This window comes from Pristiophorus japonicus, chromosome 14, assembly GCF_044704955.1.
Source record: "Pristiophorus japonicus isolate sPriJap1 chromosome 14, sPriJap1.hap1, whole genome shotgun sequence".
In the NCBI taxonomy this organism is placed as follows: domain Eukaryota; kingdom Metazoa; phylum Chordata; class Chondrichthyes; family Pristiophoridae; genus Pristiophorus; species Pristiophorus japonicus.
In genome coordinates this window covers 71,528,044-71,548,654 of record NC_091990.1, presented here as the reverse complement: position 1 = coordinate 71,548,654, position 20,611 = coordinate 71,528,044, and the positions used below count along the sequence as shown (strand labels likewise).

Sequence of the window (20,611 nt, the reverse complement as noted above, 5' to 3'; positions counted from 1 at the left end):
ACAGCAGCAACTGGCTGAATGGACGATTGTATGTCTTCGATCAATCTCTAAGTCTTCTGTAATTTTTAGTTGGTTTTTGTGTAAAAAACTAACAGTTGGATTTAAGCCGAAACCTTGTGTTACGTGGAGTCCTTCCTGTAATTCCCAAGGTCCATGAATCAAAGTAGAGTGGAAAACGAACACCCTACAGCACTATTGAGGGACGGCTGCACTGTCGAAGGGGCAATACTATGCAGCGCTCCCTCAGTACTTTCCATCCGACAACGCAGCACTCTCTCAGTAGTGCCCTTCTGACAGTGCAGAACTTCCTCAGTACTGCCTCTCCAACAGTGCAGCGCTTCAAGGACACCCTCAAAGCCTCCTTGAAAATATGTAACATCCCAAAGACCGCTCAAAGAGGAAGAGGAGCATCCGAGAAGGCACCGAACACTTAGTCGCTTCGCCGGGAGCACGTGGAAGCCAAGTACAAACAGTAGAAGGAACGTACAACAAATCAAGCACCTCATCCACCCGTTCCCCCCAACCACCATTTGTCCCACCTGTGACAGAGACTAGGTCCCGCATTGGCCTCATCAGTCACCTGAGAACTCATATTAGTGTGGAAGCAAGTCATCCTCGACTGCGGGGGACTGGCTAAGAAGAAGATTGAGGGAGCGCCGCACTGTCAGAAGGGCAGTACTGAGGGACCGCCGCACTGTCAGAGGGGCAGTACTGAGGGAGTCCTGCACTGTTGGAGGGACAGTACTGAGAGAGTCCTGCACTGTCGGAGGGACAGTACTGAGGGACCGCCGCACTGCCGGAGGGACAGTACTGAGGGAGCGCCGCACTGTCAGAGGGGCAATACTGAGGGAGCACCGCACTGTCGGAGGGACAGTACTGAGGGACCGCCGCACTATCAGAGGGGCAGTACTGAGGGAGTCTTGCACTGTCGGAGGGACAGTACTGAGGGACCGCCGCACTGCCGGAGGGACAGTACTGAGGGGGCGCCGCAATGTCGGAGGGGCAGAACTGAGGGAGCGCCGCACTGTCAGAGGGGCAGTACTGAGGGAGCGCCGCAATGTCAGAGGGGCAGTACTGAGGGAGCGCCGCACTGTCGGAGGGGCAGTACTGAGGGAGTCCTGCACTGTTGGAGGGACAGTACTGAGGGAACGCCGCAATGTCGGAGGGGCAGAACTGAGGGACCGCCGCACTGTCAGAGGGGCAGTACTGAGGGAGCCCTGTACTGTCGGAGGGGCAGTACTGAAGGAGTGCCGCACTGTCGGAGGGGCAGACATAGTAGGTTCCTTGGCACTATTTCAAAGAAGAGCAGTGTGTTCTTTTCGGCATCCTGGACAATGGTTATCCCTTGATCAGCAACTAAAAACATATTATCAGGTCATTATCACATTTCTGTTTGTGGAATCTTGCTGTGTGGAAATTAACTACAGGGACTACATATCAAAAAAGTAATTCATTGGCAGTAAAGTGCTTTGAGATCGTCTGTGGTCGTTATATAAATGCAACATCTTTTTTTTTTCCTTGTTTCTTGTCTCCCACTGTCTCATGGCTGTAAGTGATTAGCATTTACATTTACTGCCTATAATGCAAAGGTGAGATAATGAAACGGCTTCCATATTCAACTGGTATTTTTTCTGAAATTGAACTCAGACAATCATGAAGAATTACAGGCTCTTTGTCTCTCAGTCTCTCTCACACCTGTCTGAGCACAGCAAGGCAATACATTCTCTGATCACAGCCTCTCACTCAGCTTACGACAGTTTTCTAAAATGTATTGTGCATAAATCAAAATCTATAACAAAATCACAAGTTACAGCAGACCTTGCTCTGCTAAAACCACTCACTACTCCAGCATCATCATGGAGTAAAGATAACTCCTATTTCTTTAACTCCACTCGTCTCCTGAATCTCCTCTCTGACAACAAGCGCAATGAGCTCATTGACTTCTTGGTCAGTAAGATTGCAACCATCTCTTCAGCTGCTTCTAATTATTTCCCCCTTCCGCTTGCTTACTGGACCTAACCCCCTCCCTGCCCCAGCCCTGAACCCATATGTCTCTCTCTCGTTTCTCTCCTCAAGCACCTTTCCGAATTCATCTTGTCCACAAGACCCACTTCCTGCTCCCTTGACCCCATTCCTATTAAACTGCTGATCACCAACTTCCCTTCCTGGCACCCATGTTAGCTGACATTGTAAATGATTCCTTATCCTAAGGTACTATGCCCTGCCTTTCAAAATTACATTCATCACCCTGTCCTCAAAACATTCAACTTTGACCCTCCAGTCCTACTTTCAACCTCCTTTTCCTTTCCACGTTCCTTGAACGTGTTGGCAGCTCCCAAATCCATGTCCATCTTTCTTGCAACTCCTTGCTTGAACCCCTCCAATCAGGTTTCCACCCCTGTCACACACAGTACTGAAACGGCCTTTATCAAAGTCACAAATGACATCCTATGTGACTGTGAACCTCCTCCTCATTATCGATCTATCCGCAGCTCTGTGGAGGCTGGGTCATTGAATATATTTAAGGCGGAGATAGACAGATTTTTGAATGATAAGGAGGTCAAGGGTTATGGAGAGTGGGCGGGAAAGTGGAGTTGAGACCAAGATCAGATCAGCGATGATCTTATTAAATGGCGGAGCAGGCTCGAAGGTTCTAATGGCCTACTCCTGCTCCTATTTCTTATGTTCTTAATGAAGGCATTAAAAGACGCAAAGATAATGCATTGGGTAAATTTAATCCTGCTATTGTGAAATATATAATTTAAAAAATATATATATTTTTGTTCAAAACCTTATTTTGGACCTTAGTGAAAGAAAAAGTGAATCATAGATGCACAAAAGGTGACCATTCGAGTCATAGTACCTGTACCAGCTTTCTCGTTGAACTATCCAGCTAATCTCACTGCCCTACTCTTTCCCTATAGCCCTGTACATTTTTCCCTTCAAGCATTTAACAATTTTTCTTTCGAATGTTATTATTGAATCTGCTTCCACCACTCTTTCAGGCAGTGCATTCCAGATTATAACAACTCGCTGCGTAAACAAATGTTTTCTCATGTCACCTCTGGTTCTTTTGCCAATCACCTTCAATCTGCGTCCTCTGGTTCATGACCCTTCTGCCACTGGAAATGCTTTCTCATTTATTTTATCAAAACCGTTCATGATTTTGAACACCTCATCAGATCTCCATTCTCTCCACATAACTGAAGTGTCTCATCAATGGTACCATTCTTGTAAATCTCCTCTGCACCCTCTCCCAGGCCTTGACATCCTTCCTGAAGTGTGAGGCCCAGAATTGAACACAATACTCCAGGTGATGTCTAACCAGTGTTTTATAAAGTTTTAGCATAACTTCCATGCTATTGTACTCTATTCCTCTATTAATAAAGCTTGGTGCCAGTTTTGAGGTCCTGGTCTTCAAACACTCTCTTCCTCAGGCGACCGAAGGCTGCGCTGGCGCACTGGAGGCGGTGTTGGACCTCGTCGTCAATGTCTGCTCTTGCTGACAGTAGGCTCCCGAGGTATGGAAAATGGTCCACATTGTTCAAGGCCTCGTCGTGGATTTTGATAATCAGAGAGGGGCAGTGCTATGTGGCGGGATCACGTTGGTAGAGGACCTTTGTCTTACAGATGTTTGGCGTATGGCCCGTGCTCTCGTACGCGTCGGTGAAGGTGCTGACAATGGCTTGGAGTTCGGCCTCCGAGTGTGCGCAGACGCAAGCATCGTCCGCATACTGTAGTTCAATGACAGAGGATGGAACGACCTCGGATCTGGCCTGGAGGCGGCGGAGGTTCAACAGATTCCCATCTGTTCTATAATCTGTCCTCAAACCCGGCACCAAGCTCATGGTCTACAGAGCAGTAGCGATACCTGCTTTCCCATACGGCTCAGAGACATGGACTATGTACAGCAGACACCTCAAAGCGCTGGAGAAGTACCATCAGCGCTGCCTCCACAAGATCCTGCAAATCCACTGGGAGGACAGACGCACCAAAGTCAGTGTTCTCGCTGAGGCCAACATGCCCAGTATCGAAGCATTGACCACGCTTGATCAGCTCCGTTGGGGCCACATTGTCCACATGCCCAACTCGAGACTCCCAAAGCAAGTGCTCCACGTGGAGCTTCGACATGGCAAGCCCCAGATGGGCAGAGGAAACGTTACAAGGACACCCTCAAAGCCTCCTTGATAAAATGCAACAACCCCACCGACAACTGGGAGTCCCTGGCCAAAGACCGCCCTAAGTGGAGGAAGAGCATCCGGGAGGGCGCTGAGCACCTCGAGTCTCGTCGCCGAGAGCATACAGAAAACAAGCGCAGGCAGCGGAAGGAGCGTGCGGCAAACCAGATTCCCCACCCTTTCCTTCAACTACTCTGTCCCACCTGTGAGAGAGACTTTAATCCCGCATTGGACACCTCAGCCAGCTGAGAACTCACTTTTAGAGTGGAAGCAAGTCTTCCTCGACTCTGAGGGACTGCCTATGATGATGATGATGCTGATGAATAAAGCCAAGGACCCTACATGCTATTTTTTAAAAACAACCTTCTCAACTTGTGCTGCCACCTTCAAAGATTTGGGTACATTCAGCCCCGGGTCTTCCTGTTCCCTCTGAAATTGCACCATTTGCATTATATTGCCTCTCCTCATTCTTCCTACCAAAACGTATCAATTTACATCAGCCATGTGTTTGCCATTTCACCAGTCTGTCTGTGTCCTCCTGAAGTCTGTTACTATCCTTCTCAGTGTTTACTGCATTTCTGAGTTCGTATCATCTGCAAATGTTGAAATTATATCCTGTGTACCCAGGTCCAGGTCATAAATATTTATCAAAAAGAGCAGTGGTCCCAACACCGACCCCTGGGGAACATGCCTGTATACTGCCCTCTAGTCTGAGAAACAACCATTCACCACCACTCTCTGATTTCTGTCCCTCAGTCAATTTCACATCCATGCTGCCACTGTCCCTTTAATCCCATGGGCTTTAATTTTGCTAACAAGTCTATTATGTGGTACTTTGTCAAATGCCTTTTGAAAGTTCATATACACACCATCCACACTACCCTCATCAATCCTCTCCGTTACTTCATCAAACAACTCAACCAAGTTAGTCAAACACGTTTTATCTTTAACAAATCCATGCTGACCTTCATACTTTTCCAAGTGAAAGGAAAATCATGTTTGACAAATCTGTTAAGTGTTTTGAGGTTGTAAATAGCAGAATAGACAAAGGGGGACCAGTGGATGTGGTTTATTTGGATTTTCAGCAGGCATTTGATAACGTGTCGCACAAGAGGCTATTGCACAAAATGAGGGCTCAGGGGACTGTGGGTAATATACTAAGCATGGATTGTGGATTGGCTAATGTACAGAAAACAGAGTAGGAATAAACGGGTCATTTTCGGGTTGACAGGCTGTAACTAGTGGGGTGCCGCAAGGATCGGTGCTTGGGCCCCAGCTATTAACAATCTATATCAATGATTTGGATGAGGGGACCAAATGTAATATATCCAAGTTTGCTGATGATACAAAGCTAGGTGGGAATGTAAGTTGTGAGGAGGATGCAAAGAGACGTCAAGGGGATTGTGTTCCTAACACAGATGAGATTGCACACAAGGAGGTTAATCACACAGTGACCTCAGTCTTTATTAAGACGCTCCAGAGTGAGGTACCGGCCTTAGGGGCCGACTTATATACAGTGCTCCCAAGGGATGCTGGGATCCCTTGGGACATCAGGGGATGAGCTCCCTGGTGGTGGAACATGGGAGTGCATGCTTTACAGATACACAACATCACTCCCCGCCAAAGTCAAAGTGAAAACTATTTACAAGGTGAGGCAGTCGGGAGCCTTTCTTTCCCTGGTGGACCGCCTCGGTACAAATGTCTGTTCTGGTGTGTTGGCTGTGCCCTCACTGGGCTGGGGTGTTGTTGTATTGTTGGCCCTGCAGGGCTGCTGGGTGAGCCTGGCCTTGCTGGGCTGTTGGGCGTGATGGGTTCAATTTCCTAGTCAGGGGTGGTGTCGTTGATCCTTTGGGTGTGTATTGTGGGCTCGAAAAAGGTGGTGTCTGCTGTGGATTGTTCAGGGCAATCTGTGAACCGCAGCCTCGTATGGTCCAGGTGCTTTCTGCAAATTTGTCCATTGTCTAGTTTGACTACAAACACCCTACTCCCTTCTTTAGCTATCACCGTGCCCGCGATCCACTTGGGACCATGTCCATAGTTTAGCACATACACGGGGACATTTAGATCAATTTCCCGTGACACAGTGGCGCGACCATCGTTTACATTTTGTTGCTGCTGCCTGCTCGCTACCTGATCATGCAGGTTGGGGTGAACCAGCGAGAGTCTGGTTTGAAGTGTCCTTTTCATGAATAGCTCAGCCGGGGGCACCCCTGTGAGCAAGTGGGGTCTCGTGCGGTAGCTGAGCAGTACTCGGGACAGGCGGGTTTGGAGTGAGCCTTCTGTGACTCGTTTAAAGCTCTGTTTGATTGTTTGTACTGCCCGCTCTGCCTGCCCATTGGAGGCTGGTTTAAACGGGGCCGAGGTGACATGTTTGATCCCATTGCGGGTCATTAATTCTTTAAATTCGGCACTGGTGAAACATGGCTCGTTGTCACTGACCAGTATGTCAGGCAGGCCATGGATGGCAAACATGGCCCTCAGGCTTTCAATGGTGGCGGTGGCGGTGCTTCCCGACATTATTTCACATTCAATCATAGAAACATAGAAACATAGAAAATAGGTGCAGGAGCAGGCCATTCAGCCCTTCTAGCCTGCACCGCCATTCAACGAGTTCATGGCTGAACATGAAACTTCAGTACCCACTTCCTGCTTTCACGCCATACCCCTTGATCCCCCGAGTAGTAAGGACTTCATCTAACTCCCTTTTGAATATATTTAGTGAATTGGCCTCAACTACTTCCTGTGGTAGAGAATTCCACAGGCTCACCACTCTCTGGGTGAAGAAGTTTCTCCTTATCTCGGTCCTAAATGGCTTACCCCTTATCCTTAGACTGTGACCCCTGGTTCTGGACTTCCCCAACATTGGGAACATTCTTCCTGCATCCAACCTGTCCAAACCCGTCAGAATTTTAAACGTTTCTATGAGGTCCCCTCTCACTCTTCTGAACTCCAGTGAATACAAGCCCAGTTGATCCAGTCTTTCTTGATAGGTCAGTCCCACCATCCCGGGAATCAGTCTGGTGAATCTTCGCTGCACTCCCTCAATAGCAAGTATGTCCTTCCTCAAGTTAGGAGACCAAAACTGTACACAATACTCCAGGTGTGGCCTCACCAAGGCCCTGTACAACTGTAGCAACACCTCCCTGCCCCTGTACTCAAATCCCCTCGCTATGAAGGCCAACATGCCATTTGCTTTCTTAACCGCCTGCTGTACCTGCATGCCAACCTTCAATGACTGATGTACCATGACACCCAGGTCTCGTTGCACCTTCCCTTTTCCTAATCTGTCACCATTCAGATAATAGTCTGTCTCTCTGTTTTTACCACCAAAGTGGATAACCTCACATTTATCCACATTATACTTCATCTGCCACGCATTTGCCCACTCACCTAACCTATCCAAGTCACTCTGTAGCCTCATAGCATCCTCCTCGCAGCTCACACTGCCACCCAACTTAGTGTCATCCGCAAATTTGGAGATACTACATTTAATCCCCTCGTCTAAATCATTAATGTACAATGTAAACAGCTGGGGCCCCAGCACAGAACCCTGCGGTACCCCACTAGTCACTGCCTGCCATTCCGAAAAGTACCCATTTACTCCTACTCTTTGCTTCCTGTCTGACAACCAGTTCTCAATCCACGTCAGCACACTACCCCCAATCCCATGTGCTTTAACTTTGCACATTAATCTCCTGTGTGGGACCTTGTCGAAAGCCTTCTGAAAGTCCAAATATACCACATCAACTGGTACTCCTTTGTCCACTTTATTGGAAACATCCTCAAAAAATTCCAGAAGATTTGTCAAGCATGATCTCCCTTTCACAAATCCATGCTGACTTGGACCTATCATGTCACCATTTTCCAAATGCGCTGCTATGACATCCTTAATAATTGATTCCATCATTTTACCCACTACTGAGGTCAGGCTGACCGGTCAATAATTCCCTGCTTTCTCTCTCCCTCCTTTTTTAAAAAGTGGGGTTACATTGGCTACCCTCCACTCGATAGGAACTGATCCAGAGTCAATGGAATGTTGGAAAATGACTGTCAATGCATCCGCTATTTCCAAGGCCACCTCCTTAAGTACTCTGGGATGCAGTCCATCAGGCCCTGGGGATTTATCAGCCTTCAATCCCATCAATTTCCCCAACACAATTTCCCGACTAATAAAGATTTCCCTCAGTTCCTCCTCCTTAATAGACCCTCTGACCACTTTTATATCCGGAAGGTTGTTTGTGTCCTCCTTAGTGAATACTGAACCAAAGTACTTGTTCAATTGGTCTGCCATTTCTTTGTTCCCCGTTATGACTTCCCCTGATTCTGACTGCAGAGGACCTACGTTTGTCTTTACTAACCTTTTTCTCTTTACATACCTATAGAAACTTTTGCAATCCGCCTTAATGTTCCCTGCAAGCTTCTTCTCGTACTCCATTTTCCCTGCCCTAATCAAACCCTTTGTCCTCCTCTGCTGAGTTCTAAATTTCTCCCAGTCCCCAGGTTCGCTGCTATTTCTGGCCAATTTGTATGCCATTTCCTTGGCTTTAATACTATCCCTGATTTCCCTAGATAGCCACGGTTGAGCCACCTTCCCTTTTTTATTTTTACGCCAAATCAATTTTGAAAAAGCATCCACCACCACCAGGAACATTTTACCGAGAAACGGGCCCGCATAGTCGACATGGATCCTCGACCATGATCTGGAGGACCAGGACCACAAACTTAGTGGTGCCTCTCTGGGTGCGTTGCTCAATGAGCACACACGCTGCATTGCCGTACACAGGACTCTAAGTCAGAGTCGATACCGGGCCACCACACGTGGGATCTGGCAATCGCTTTCATCATTACTGTACCCAGGTGTGTGCTGTGGAGATCCGAGATGAATGTCTCCCTGCCTTTTTTGGATAGCACGATGCAGTTACCCCACAACAGGCAGTCTGCCTGAATGGACAACTCGTCCTTTCGCCACTGTAACGGCTTGATTAGCTCTTGCATTTCAACGGGGATGCTGGCCCAGCTCCCATGCAGTACACAGTTTTTTTACTAGGGACAGCAGAGGATCTTGGCTGGTCCAAGTCCTAATCTGGCGGGCCGTGACAGGTGATTTATCAATTTCAAACGCTTCCATGACCATCAACAAGTCTGCGGGCTACGCCACCATCAACAAGTTTGCAGGCTGCGCCATTTCCACCCCCGTGGTGGGCAATGGTAGCAGACTGAGAGCATCCGCACAGTTCTCGGTGCCTGGCCTGTGGCAGATGGTATAGTTATACGCTGATAGCGTGAGCGCCCACCTTTGTATGCGGGCTGAGGCATTAGTATTTATCCCCTTGTTTTCAGCGAACAGGGATATGAGGGGCTTGTGATTGGTTTCCAGCTCAAATTTGAGGCCAAACAGGTACTGATGCATTTTCTTTACCCCGAACACACACGCTAATCCCTCTTTCTCAACCATGCTGTAGGCCCTCTCAGCCATAGACAAGCTCCTGGAGGCATAGGCGACAGGTTGTATCTTCCCCGCAACGTTAGCTTGTTGTAATACACACCCGACTCCGTACGACGACGCATCACATGCTAGCACAAGTCTTTTACACAGGTTATACAATACAAGCAGCTTGTTGGAGCATAAAATGTTTCTGGCTTTCTCAAAAGCAATTACTTGTTTTTTTCCCATACCCAGTTCTCACCTTTACGCAATAACACATGTAGGGGCTCCAAGAGGGTGCTTAACCCTGGTAGGAAGTTATCAAAATAGTTGAGGAGTCCCAGGAACGACCTCAGCTCCGTGACGTTCTGTGGCCTGGGCGCGTTACTGATGGCCTCTGTCTTGGCGTCTGTGGGCCGAATGCCGTCCGCCACGATCTTTCTCCCCAAAAACTCCACTTCTGTTGCCATGAAGACGCATTTCGACCTCTTCAGCCGCATACTTACGCGATCCAGTCACTGGAGGACCTCCTCCAGGTTTTGTAGGTGCTCGGCGGTGTCCCGATCCGTGACCAATATGTCGTCCTGAAAAACCACCGTGCGTGGTACCGACTTGAGTAGGCTCTCCATGTTTCTCTGGAAGATCGCTGCAGCTGACCGAATTCCAAACAGGCATCTGTTGTAGATGAACAGTCCCTTGTGCGTGTTGATGCAGGTGAGGCTCTTCGAAGACTCCTTCAGCTCCTGCGTCATGTAGGCCGAAGTCAGGTCAAGCTTGCCTCCTGCCAGCGTTGCAAATAGGTCATCTGCCTTAGGTAGCGGGTATTGGTCCTGTAGTGAGAAACGATTAATAATTACTTTATAATCACCGCAAATCCTGACCGTGCCATCACTTTTGAGTCCTGGAACAATCGGACTGGCCCACTCGCTGAATTCCACTGGGGAGATGATACCCTCGCGTTGCAGCCTGTCCAGCTCGATTTCCACTCTCTCCCTCATCATGTGAGGTACAGCTCGCGCCTTGTGGTGAATGGGTCATGCCTCTGGGACCAAGTGGATCCGCACCTTCGCCCCAGAAAAGTTTCCAATGCCTGGCTCAAAAAGGGAAGGAAATTTGTTAAGAACCTGGGTACATGAGGCCTCATCGACATGTGAAAGCACTCGGATGTCATCCCAGTTCCAGCGGATTTTGCCCAGCCTGCTCCTTCTAAGCAGTGTGGGGCCATCGCCCGGGACAATCCAGAGTGGCAGTTCGTGCACCATGCCCTCGTAGGTGACCTTGACCATGGCGCTGCCCAGGACAGTGATGAGCTCTTTGGTGTGGATGGGGCTCAGGGCTGGTCTGAGTGCTTTGTTGCATTACAGTCTCTCATTTTATTTACTCAAGATGGATTGGCTAGCGCCAGTGTCCAGTTCCATGGCTACGGGTAAGCCAATCAATTTTACATTTAGCATTATATGTGGACATTTCGTCGAAAATGTGTGCACCCAGTGTACTTCAGCATCTGCTTCCTCTCTCTGAGGCTCAAAATTGCTTTCATCCACCATGGACCGACCTTCCTCTGCCACGTGGTGGTTAGCAGGTTTTGCAGAGCTTGCAGCTCATCTGCAAGCTCGTTGGAGGTGCCCCATTGTTCCACAGCTCTTGCAAACATACCCTTTGAAGCGGCATGAATAGGCTGAATCGAAGCCTCCACAACGCTAACAAGGTGTGAATTGCCTTGCATTCATCCTTTGTTGCGGACTCTGAGTCATCTAGATCATCTGAGGCCTGCTGGCAGTTGCAGACTCGTGGTTTCTGCCCTGTACATTTCTGCTCGCAAACACAGTTCCAGTTAATTTATGAACATTGTGTGCTGAGAGATTTGTTTGGTGTTATCACTGGTGGACATAAACGCCTGTGCTATCGCAATGGCCTTACTGAGGGTTGGTGTCTCTACAGTCAAAAGTTTTCGTAGGATGGTCTCGTGGCCAGTGCCCAGTACAAAAAAGTCTCTGAGCATCTGCTCCAGGTAGGCATCAAACTCACATTGTCTTGCAAGTCACCTTAGCTCGGCGACGTAACTCGTCACTTCCTGACCTTCAGATCGCTGGCACATGTAGAACCGATACCTCGCCATCAGCATGCTCTCCCTCGGGTTAAGATGCTCCCGAACCAGTGTACACAACTCCTCATACGACTTATCTGTGGGTTTCACCGGAGCCAGATGATTCTTCATGAGGCTGTAGGTCGGTGCCCCGCAGACCGTGAGGAGGACTGCTTTCCTTTTTGCACCGCTTCCTTCTCCGTCCGGCCTATATCGTTGGCTACAAAGTACTGGTCTAGCCGTTCGACATAGGCTTCCCAGTCCTCACCCTCCAAGAACTTCTCCAGGATGCCCACAGTTTGCTGCATCTTTGCGTTGGATTCGTATACTCATCGCCAGTTATTGTGTTCCTAACACAGATAAGACTGCTCACAAGGAGGTTAATATAACAATGACCTCAGTCTTTATTAAGATGCTCTAGAGTGAGGAACAGGCCTTAGGGGCCGGCTTATATACAGTGCTCCCAAGGGATGCTGGGATCCCTTGGGACTTCAGGGGATGTGCTCCCTGGTGGTAGAACATGGGAGTGCATGCTTTACAGATACACAACAAAGGGGATATAGACAGACCAAGTGAGTGGGCAAGAACATGGCAAATTGAATATAATGTGGAGAAATGTGAAGTTATTTACTTTGGTGGGAAAAATAGAAAAACATTATTTTGTAAATGGTGAGAGATTGGGAAATGTTGGTGTTCAGAGGGACCTGGGTGACCTTGTACACAAATCACTGAAAGTTAACATGCAGGTACAGCAAGCAATTAAGAAAGCAAATGGTATGTTGGCCTTGATTACAAGAGGATGAGTATAAGAGTAAAGATGTCATACTGCAATTATATAGAGCCCTGGTGAAACCACACCTGGAGTATTGTGCACAGTTTTGGTCTCCTTACCTAAGGAAGGATAAACTTGTCATTGAATAGTGCAATATTTATATAATATATACAGCAGTGTTATACCCAGTAACACCCGATGTGTTATCAAATAATATAAACAGGAGTGTTATATCCAGTAACACATGATATTTATTATACAATATATACAGGAGTGATATACCCAATAACACAGTGATATTATATAATATATACAGCAGTGTTATATCCAGAAACACACAGTGTGTTATTATATAATATATAATGGATCCAAGATGGCGGATGGGATAGCAGCTCCCTAGGGAGCTCTCCCCGAACAAACCTTCCTCTGACCACCTGCTGCCATTATCCACCTCTTTCTCCCTCAAACATTCCCCCTCCTCACTGTCTAAACCCCCTCTGGCCCTAACTTCGACCCCCCAAAGTATTTTACCTACCCCTAAAACCCTAAAATCCTGTGCTGCAAGGGCCTACTGCCCATCCCCCAATCTCGGCTTACTTTCCAGATCAACCTCCCTACTACCAAGTCCCTCCAGCTGGACCTTCGCTTCTCACTCCCCACTGGCCGACTCAGCTGCTCCAACTGACCCCCGGCAATGAGCCTCCGACCAGCTTCAAATACAGATTTGGGCCTACCTCACGCACGAGCCTTCCCTCCGGTGATGTTCGGGCCTTCATCCCTTCGGCGATGCTCGGGTCTTCCCTGGCCGCTGGCCCCACTCAACGGCGGAGTCTCTTGTCAAGCATGTGGTGAGCACAATAGCTGTGGTCACTCTTACCTATTTGACCTCTCCTGCTCCCACAAAATGGGCCTCTGACAATCCCAATGCCTGCCCTCAGCCAGGCCTTGGTTTTCTCACCACCTCATCTCGCCGTAGGAAACTCGGCCCATACAGCAGAGCCTGGTCACCAGTCATCTTGGACCCCCTTGCCATTGGACCAAGACCTTGCTCAGCTAAGCCCTTATGGTAGCTGGTGTGCAATGGCTACCTCATGTTAAAAGAACTCACGCACAGGCATCTTCCACCCTTCAAAGTGAAGTTCGGGACCTGGAACGCCAGGACCCTCATGGACAACTCAAACAGCGGCAGACCGGAACGCCGCACCGCAATCGTTGCCCGGGAACTTAGACGCTTCGATGTCAACATCACCGCCCTAAGCGAGACCCAGCGGGCAGGGGAAGGGACAGCTCAAGGAACAAGGTGGAGGTTACACCTTCTTCTGGAAAGGCAAACCAGAGGAAGAAAGCCACCTCCATGGAGTCGGTTTCGCCATGAAGAACGAGCTGGTCGACCGCCTCAGAGACTCCCCCTGCAGGATTAGCGAACGTCTCATGACTCTCCGACTCACCCGATCCCGGAACCAGTGCGCCATCAGTACATATGCCCCAACACTCAACGCAACAGATGAGGCCAAAGAGGGATTCTACTCCAGCCTCGAACAATACCTGTCCTGCGTCCCCACGGAGGACAAACTAATCCTCCTCGGAGACTTTAACGCCAGGGTCAGTAAGGACAAAGGCCTCTGGGGAGGCATGATCGGCAGAGAGAGGGGTAGGGAAAACTAACTCCAGCGGTACCCTGCTCCTGACAAAATGTCTAGAACATGACCTTGTCATCACCAACACTTTGTTCCACCAGAGGGACAAATACAAGGCATCGTGGCAACACCCTCGCTCCAAACACTGGCACCTGCTCGACTAAGTCATCGTCCGAGCCAGGGATCGCAAGGACGTGCGCATCACCCGCACCATGACAGGAGCTGACAACTGCTGGACGGACCACTGCCTAATCCGTTCCATCATCAACATAGCCCCAAAGCGGCGACGGCAGCAGAAGCAGTGCCGCAGAAAAATCAATGCCGGGACACTCAAAGACCCAGATAAAAGAGCCCTATACAGCCAGTGCCTCACTGCTAACCTGGCGACCTTTGATGACCCCGACACGCAGAATGCCCACAGCGCTTGGTCTGCCCTCCAGGCCACCATAACCAGGCCTGCGAAGAGACGCTCAGTCACTCAACCAGGAAACACCAGGACTGGTTTGATGAGAACGACCAGGAGATCCAAGAGCTAATAAATCACAAGCGCAGGGCATTTCTGAATCTAAAACAACAACCCAATTCGGGAGCAGCAAAGCAGCATTACAGACGGCTTAAGCCCGAGGTCCAACAAAAAACCCATGAACTAAAGAATAGATGGTGGGTGGAGAACGCACAGGAGATTCAGCAGCTGGCCGACAGCCATGATGTGCGAGGATTCTTCAGCGCAGTCAAGTCCAACTACGGCCCAGCACCCAAAGCCCCACCCCACTCCTGGCCAAGAATGGGGAGACATCGAGGCAGTTAGGACCCGCTGGAAGGAGCACTTTGAAGATCTCCTTAATCAAGACTCTGCCTTTGACACGAGTGTTCGACTCCATCCCGCAGCTGCAATGCTCCACCTCACAGTCAACAAGCTCCCCGCTGGAGTGGAACTAAACTATAGAACCAGTGGGAACCTGTTCAACTTTTGTCGCCTCCAGGCCAGGTCCAAAACCATCCCATCCTCTGTTGTCGAGCTACAGTTATGCGGACGACACTTGCGTCTTCGCACATTCAGAGACTGAACTCCAAGTCATAGTCAACATCATCACTGAGATGTACGAAAGCATGGGCCTTACACTAAACATCTGTAAGACAAAGGTCCTCCACCAAACTGTCCGCGCCACATAGCACTGCCCCCAGTCATCAAGATTCACAGCGCGGCCCTGGAAAACCTAGATCACTTTTCATGCCTATTAACAGCAAGGGCAAACATCAACGACGAGGTCCAACACCACCTCCAGTGTGCCAGCACAGCCTTCAGCCACCTGAGGAACAGAGTGTTCGAAGATCAGGCCCTCAAATCTGCCACCAAGCTCATGGTCTACAGGGCTGTAGTGATACCCGCCCTCCTGTATGGCTCAGAGACATGGACCATGTACAGTAGACACCTCAAGTTGCTGGAGAAATACCACCAACGATGTCTCCGCAAGATCCTGCAAATCCCCTGGGAGGACAGACGCACCAACGTTAGTTTTCTCGATCAGGCCAACATCCCCAGCATCGAAGCACTGACCACTCTCGACCAGCTCTGTTGGGCGGGCCAATTGTTTGCATGCCTGACACAAGACTCCCAAAGCAAGTGCTCCATTCCAAACTCCTACACAGCAAGCGAGCCCTCGGCGGGCAGAGGAAACATCTCAAGGTCACCCTCAAAGCCTCCTTGATAAAATGCAACATCCCCACCGACACCTGGGAGTCCCTGGCCAAAGACCGCCCTAAGTGGAGGAAAAGCATCCGGAGGGCGCTGAGCACCTCGAGTCTCATTGCTGAGAGCATACAGAAAACAAACACAGGCAGCGGAAGGAGCGTGTGGCAAACCAGTCCCACCCACCCTTTCCTTCAACCACTGTCTGTCCCACCTGTGACAGAGATTGTAATTCCTGTATAGAACTGTTCAGTCACCTAAGATCTCACTTTTGGAGTGGAAGCAAGTCTTCCTCGATTTCGAGGGACTGCCTATGATGAACACAGAGTATGTTGTTATATAATATATACAGGAAAGTTAGACCCAGTAACAGATATTGTGTTGTAATATAATATATACCAGAGTGTAAAACCCAGCAACACAGGGTGTGACATTATATAATATATACAGGAGTACAATAACCAGTAAGTGTTTGAGAGTGCCACAATTGACTCAGTGCCCCTGAAATGGGGATGAGTAGAATGAAAAGAAATCAGCCAGGTTCCCTAATCATTACACACTGACCCCTGACCATCACTCACTGACCCCTGACCCTGACCATCACACGCTGACCCCTGACCCTCACACAATGACCCCTGACCCTCACACACTGACCCCTGACCCAGACCGTCACACACTGACCCCTGACCCTCACCCACGACCCCTGACCCTAACACACTGACCCTTGACCCTCACACACTGACCCCTGACCCTCACACACTGACCCCTGATCTTTGATACCTTCAGGAGGGAGAGAGTGCGAGTGAAATCAAGTGAAATAACGTCCATGTATATAGTTCTTGGCTATTTTTAATTGTAGTCACTGTTGTATTGAATAAAATGTGCTTGGTAATTTATACACAGCAAGATCCCACAAACAGCATTGAGATAATGACCAGATAATCTGTAGTTGTTGTGGGCATTGAGGGATAAAGTTTGGCCAGTACAGCGGGGAAAACACCCCTGCTCTTCCAATAGTGCCATGGGACCTTTCACATGCACCTGCAAGGGGCCTCTATTTAACAGCTCCTTTGAAAAATGGCACCTCTGACAGTGCAGCATTCCCTCCAGGACCGCAAACCTGGCACCAAGCTTATGGTCTACAGAGCAGTAGTGATACCTGCCCTCCTATATGCTTCAGAGACATGGACTATGTACAGCAGGCACCTCAAAGCACTGGAAAAGTACCACCAACGCTGCCTCCGCAAGTTCCTGAAAATCCACTGGCAGGATAGGCGCACCCAACATCAGTGTTCTCTCTCAGGCAAACATCCTCAGCATCAAAGCATTGACCACACTCAATCAGCTCCGATAGACGGGCCACATCATCCGCATATCCGATACTTGACTCCCAAAACAAGTGCTCTACTCAGGGTTCTGACACGGCAAGTGAGCCCCAGGTGGGCAGAGGAAACGCTTCAAGGACACCCTCAAATCGTCCTTGACAACATCCCCACCGACACCTGGGAATCCCTGGCCCAAGCGGAGAAGCATCCAGGAAGGCGCCGCACACTTTGAGTCTCTTCGATGGAAGCACGCGGAAGCCAAGTATAAACAGCAGAAGGAGCGCACGACAACCCAAAAACCCCACCCACCCATCCCTCCAACCACAGTCTGTCCCACCTGTGACAGAGACTGTAGGTATTGCATTGGACTCATCAGTCACCTGAAAACTCATATTAGTGTGGAAGCAAATCATTCTCGACTCAGAGGGACTGCCTAGGAAGAAGACTCCCTCAGAAAGTTAGCCCAGATTTTATGCTTAACCCTGGAGTGGAGCTTGAACCCAACACATTTTAAATGTGGTGAGGGTTTCTGCCTCTACCACCCTTCCAGGCAGTGAGTTCCAGACCCCCACAACCCTCTGCATGAAGAAGCCTCCCCTCAAATCCCCTCTAAACCTTCCACCAACCACCTTAACCCTATGACCTCTCGTAATAGACCCCTCCACCAAGGGAAATAGACCCTTACTATCCAGGCCCCTCAAACTTTTATACACCTCAAATTAGGTCTCCTCTCAACCTCTTCTGTTCCAATGAGACAAACCCAGCCTATCCAATCTGTCCTCATAGCTAAGATTCTCCATTCCATGCAGCATCCTAGTAAATCTCCTCTGCACCCTCTCTAGTGCAATCACGTCCTTCCTATAATACAGCAACCAGAACTGCACGCAGTGCTCCAGCTGTGGCCTAACCAAAGTATTATACAATTTAAGCATAACCTCCCTGCTGTTATATATTCTATGCCTCGACCAATAAAGGCAAGCATTCCGTCTGCCTTCTTAACCACCTTATCCACCTGGCCTGCTACTTTCAGGGATCTGTGGACAAGCACTCCAAGGTCCCTTTGTTTATCTACACTATTAAGTGGCCTACCGCTTAATGTATATACCTTTTCCTTATTAGCCCTCCCAAAGTGCATCACCTCACACTTCTCTGAATTAAATTCTATTTGCCACTGTTCTGACCACCTGACCAGTAGATTGATATCCTCCTGCAGCCCATAACTTTCCTCTTCATTATCAACCACACAGCCAATTTGTGTCATTTGTAAACTTTTTAATCATATCCCTATATTCAAATCTAGATCATTGATGTATACCACAAAAAGCAAGGGACCCAGTACTGAGCCCTGCGGAACCCCACTGGAAATATCCTTCCAGTCACAAAAACATCCCTTTGCTTCCTACCTCTGAGCCAATTTTGAATCCAACTTGCCACTTTGCCCTGGATCCCATGGGCTTTTACCTTTGTGACCAGTCTGCCATGTGGGACCTTATCAAAAGCTTTGCTAAAGTCCATATACACTACATCATATGCACTACCCTCATCAATCTTCCTGGTTACCTCCTCGAAAAATTCAATCAGATTAAGTCAAACACGATCTTCCCTTTACAAATCCGTGCTGACTGTCCCTAATTAATCCTAAAAGTAGATTTATCCTGTCTTTCAGGATTTGTTCCAATAATTTTGTGACCACTGAGGTTAGGCTGACAGGGTTGATAAAGTAGGGGCATGAGGAGGCTCCTGTGGGACATATACACCTGCAGAAACCTGTTGGACCGAATGGTCTATTTCTGCGCTGTAAATTCTATATCATTCTACAGGAGCATTAGAACACAAGAATTAGGAGCAGGATTAGGCCACTCGGCCCGTCAATGAGATGATGGCTGATCTTTTATCTCAATTGCACTGGTATACCCCAGCAACACACGGTGTATCACTGAGTTGAGACCTGAAGGAGTTGGTTTGCAGGAACAATCTCCCGCTTGCCTGCACAGTCAGCGGGTGGAGTTACCTTGAGAGCCACTTGGCAGTGGCTGGGTGTCCACTCCACGCGGTAACACTCGGCCGCACTCTGGTTCGCCGGGACCAGGGACACCTGCAGCTCTGCCACGCCGTCCCATGTGTAGCAGAACTGGGTCCGGTTGAGCCAGCAGAGGTTCTTGAGCAGCGAGAGTCCCTTGTCGGGCAGGTGGCGGACGTGGATCTGCGCGAAGGTCTTGTGGTAGCTGAGGGAGGTGAGGGAGAGAGTGTGACTCCTCCTGTCCCACACTAGCCCACTCCTCTGTCCCCTCAGGATCCAGTTGGTGTCCGGCTTGTCCACCACCTGCCAGTAAAGGACGCCGATGGTCATCAGGAAGAGCAAAGCCACCCCCAGGCAAGCCACCGCCCCCTTCCACGTCTCGTTCATCTCCTTGCTGCCGGGCTCCAGGCTGGCATCGCCCCCGGGGCTGGGCATCTCTCTCGCCCGTCTCACCATCCGCATTGAGCGGCCGGCCGGCCGGCCCCCCGGGGCAGTGTGAGGGAGACACCGCCGTTACCGCTCGCTCTGTCCCCGCCTGCTCTGTCCCCACTCGCTCTCCGCCTCTTGCACTCTGCAAACAGCCGCTAATCTGCTGCTCCGGCACAATTCACCGGCACATGACCCCAACCTGGAACCCGACCAGGGATCAGGATCAGTCCTGTCCTGGAAGCCGACCAAAAAGAACAACTTACTTTTATATAGCGCCTTTCACGGCCACCGGACGTCTCAACGTGCTTTACAGCCAATGAAGTACTTTTGGAGTGCAGTCACTGTTGTGAAGTGGGAAACGGCGGCAGCCAATTTGCGCACGGCAAGCTCCCACACACAGCAATGGGATAATAACCAGACAATCTGTTTTTGTTATGTTGATTGAGGGATAAATATTGGCCAGGTCCCCAGGGATAACTCCCCTGCTCTTCTTTGAAATAGTGCCATGGGATCTTTCACGACCACCTGAGAGAGCAGACAGGGCCTCAGTTTAACGTCTCATCCGAAAGACGGCACCTCCGACAATCCAACGCTCCCTCAGCACTGCACTGGAGTGTGAGCATAGATTTATGCGCTCAAGTCCCTGGAGTGGGACTTGAACCCACAACCTTCTGACCCAGAGGCGAGAGTGCCACGGCTGACACTGACCATAGCCAGGGATCAGTCCCAGGCTGGAACGCAAACTGATTCAGCAACATCAGAACAAGGATCATATTAGGAGAGTTAGAACCCAGTGTTGGGTTTCTTCTCATAAATTTAGTGCTATGTGTTTTGAGTTTCTTGACCCTTTACCCTGGACTGTCTCGGATGACTCTCAATGGTAACTCCTAGCTCTCTGTGTCCCAGTCAGTTTTTTCACTTGGCCAGATACCAAGGGTAAATTTGTAGAGTGCCCAGGGATTCAACAGAGAACATTTTTCAGTGTATTTCATCTTCTTGGCTTAATTTTGTGCCCTCACTGATCCTCTTTGACTCCAGTAGGGGGCAGA

At 49.3% G+C, this 20,611-nt stretch overlaps 1 protein-coding gene across 2 annotated transcripts in view; it reads right to left on the bottom strand.

Annotated features, from left to right (window-relative positions):
- Positions 1-19,730, bottom strand: part of LOC139279948 (SITS-binding protein) — a 153,714-nt gene extending 133,984 nt beyond the window's left edge. For both annotated transcript variants that reach the window (XM_070899294.1, XM_070899295.1), the window contains exon 1: positions 19,125-19,730. In XM_070899294.1, coding sequence (XP_070755395.1) covers positions 19,125-19,595 — 471 coding nt within the window. In that variant the 5' untranslated portion in view covers positions 19,596-19,730. The remainder of the gene's footprint in view (positions 1-19,124) is intronic.
- Between the last annotated feature and the right edge of the window lie 881 nt (positions 19,731-20,611).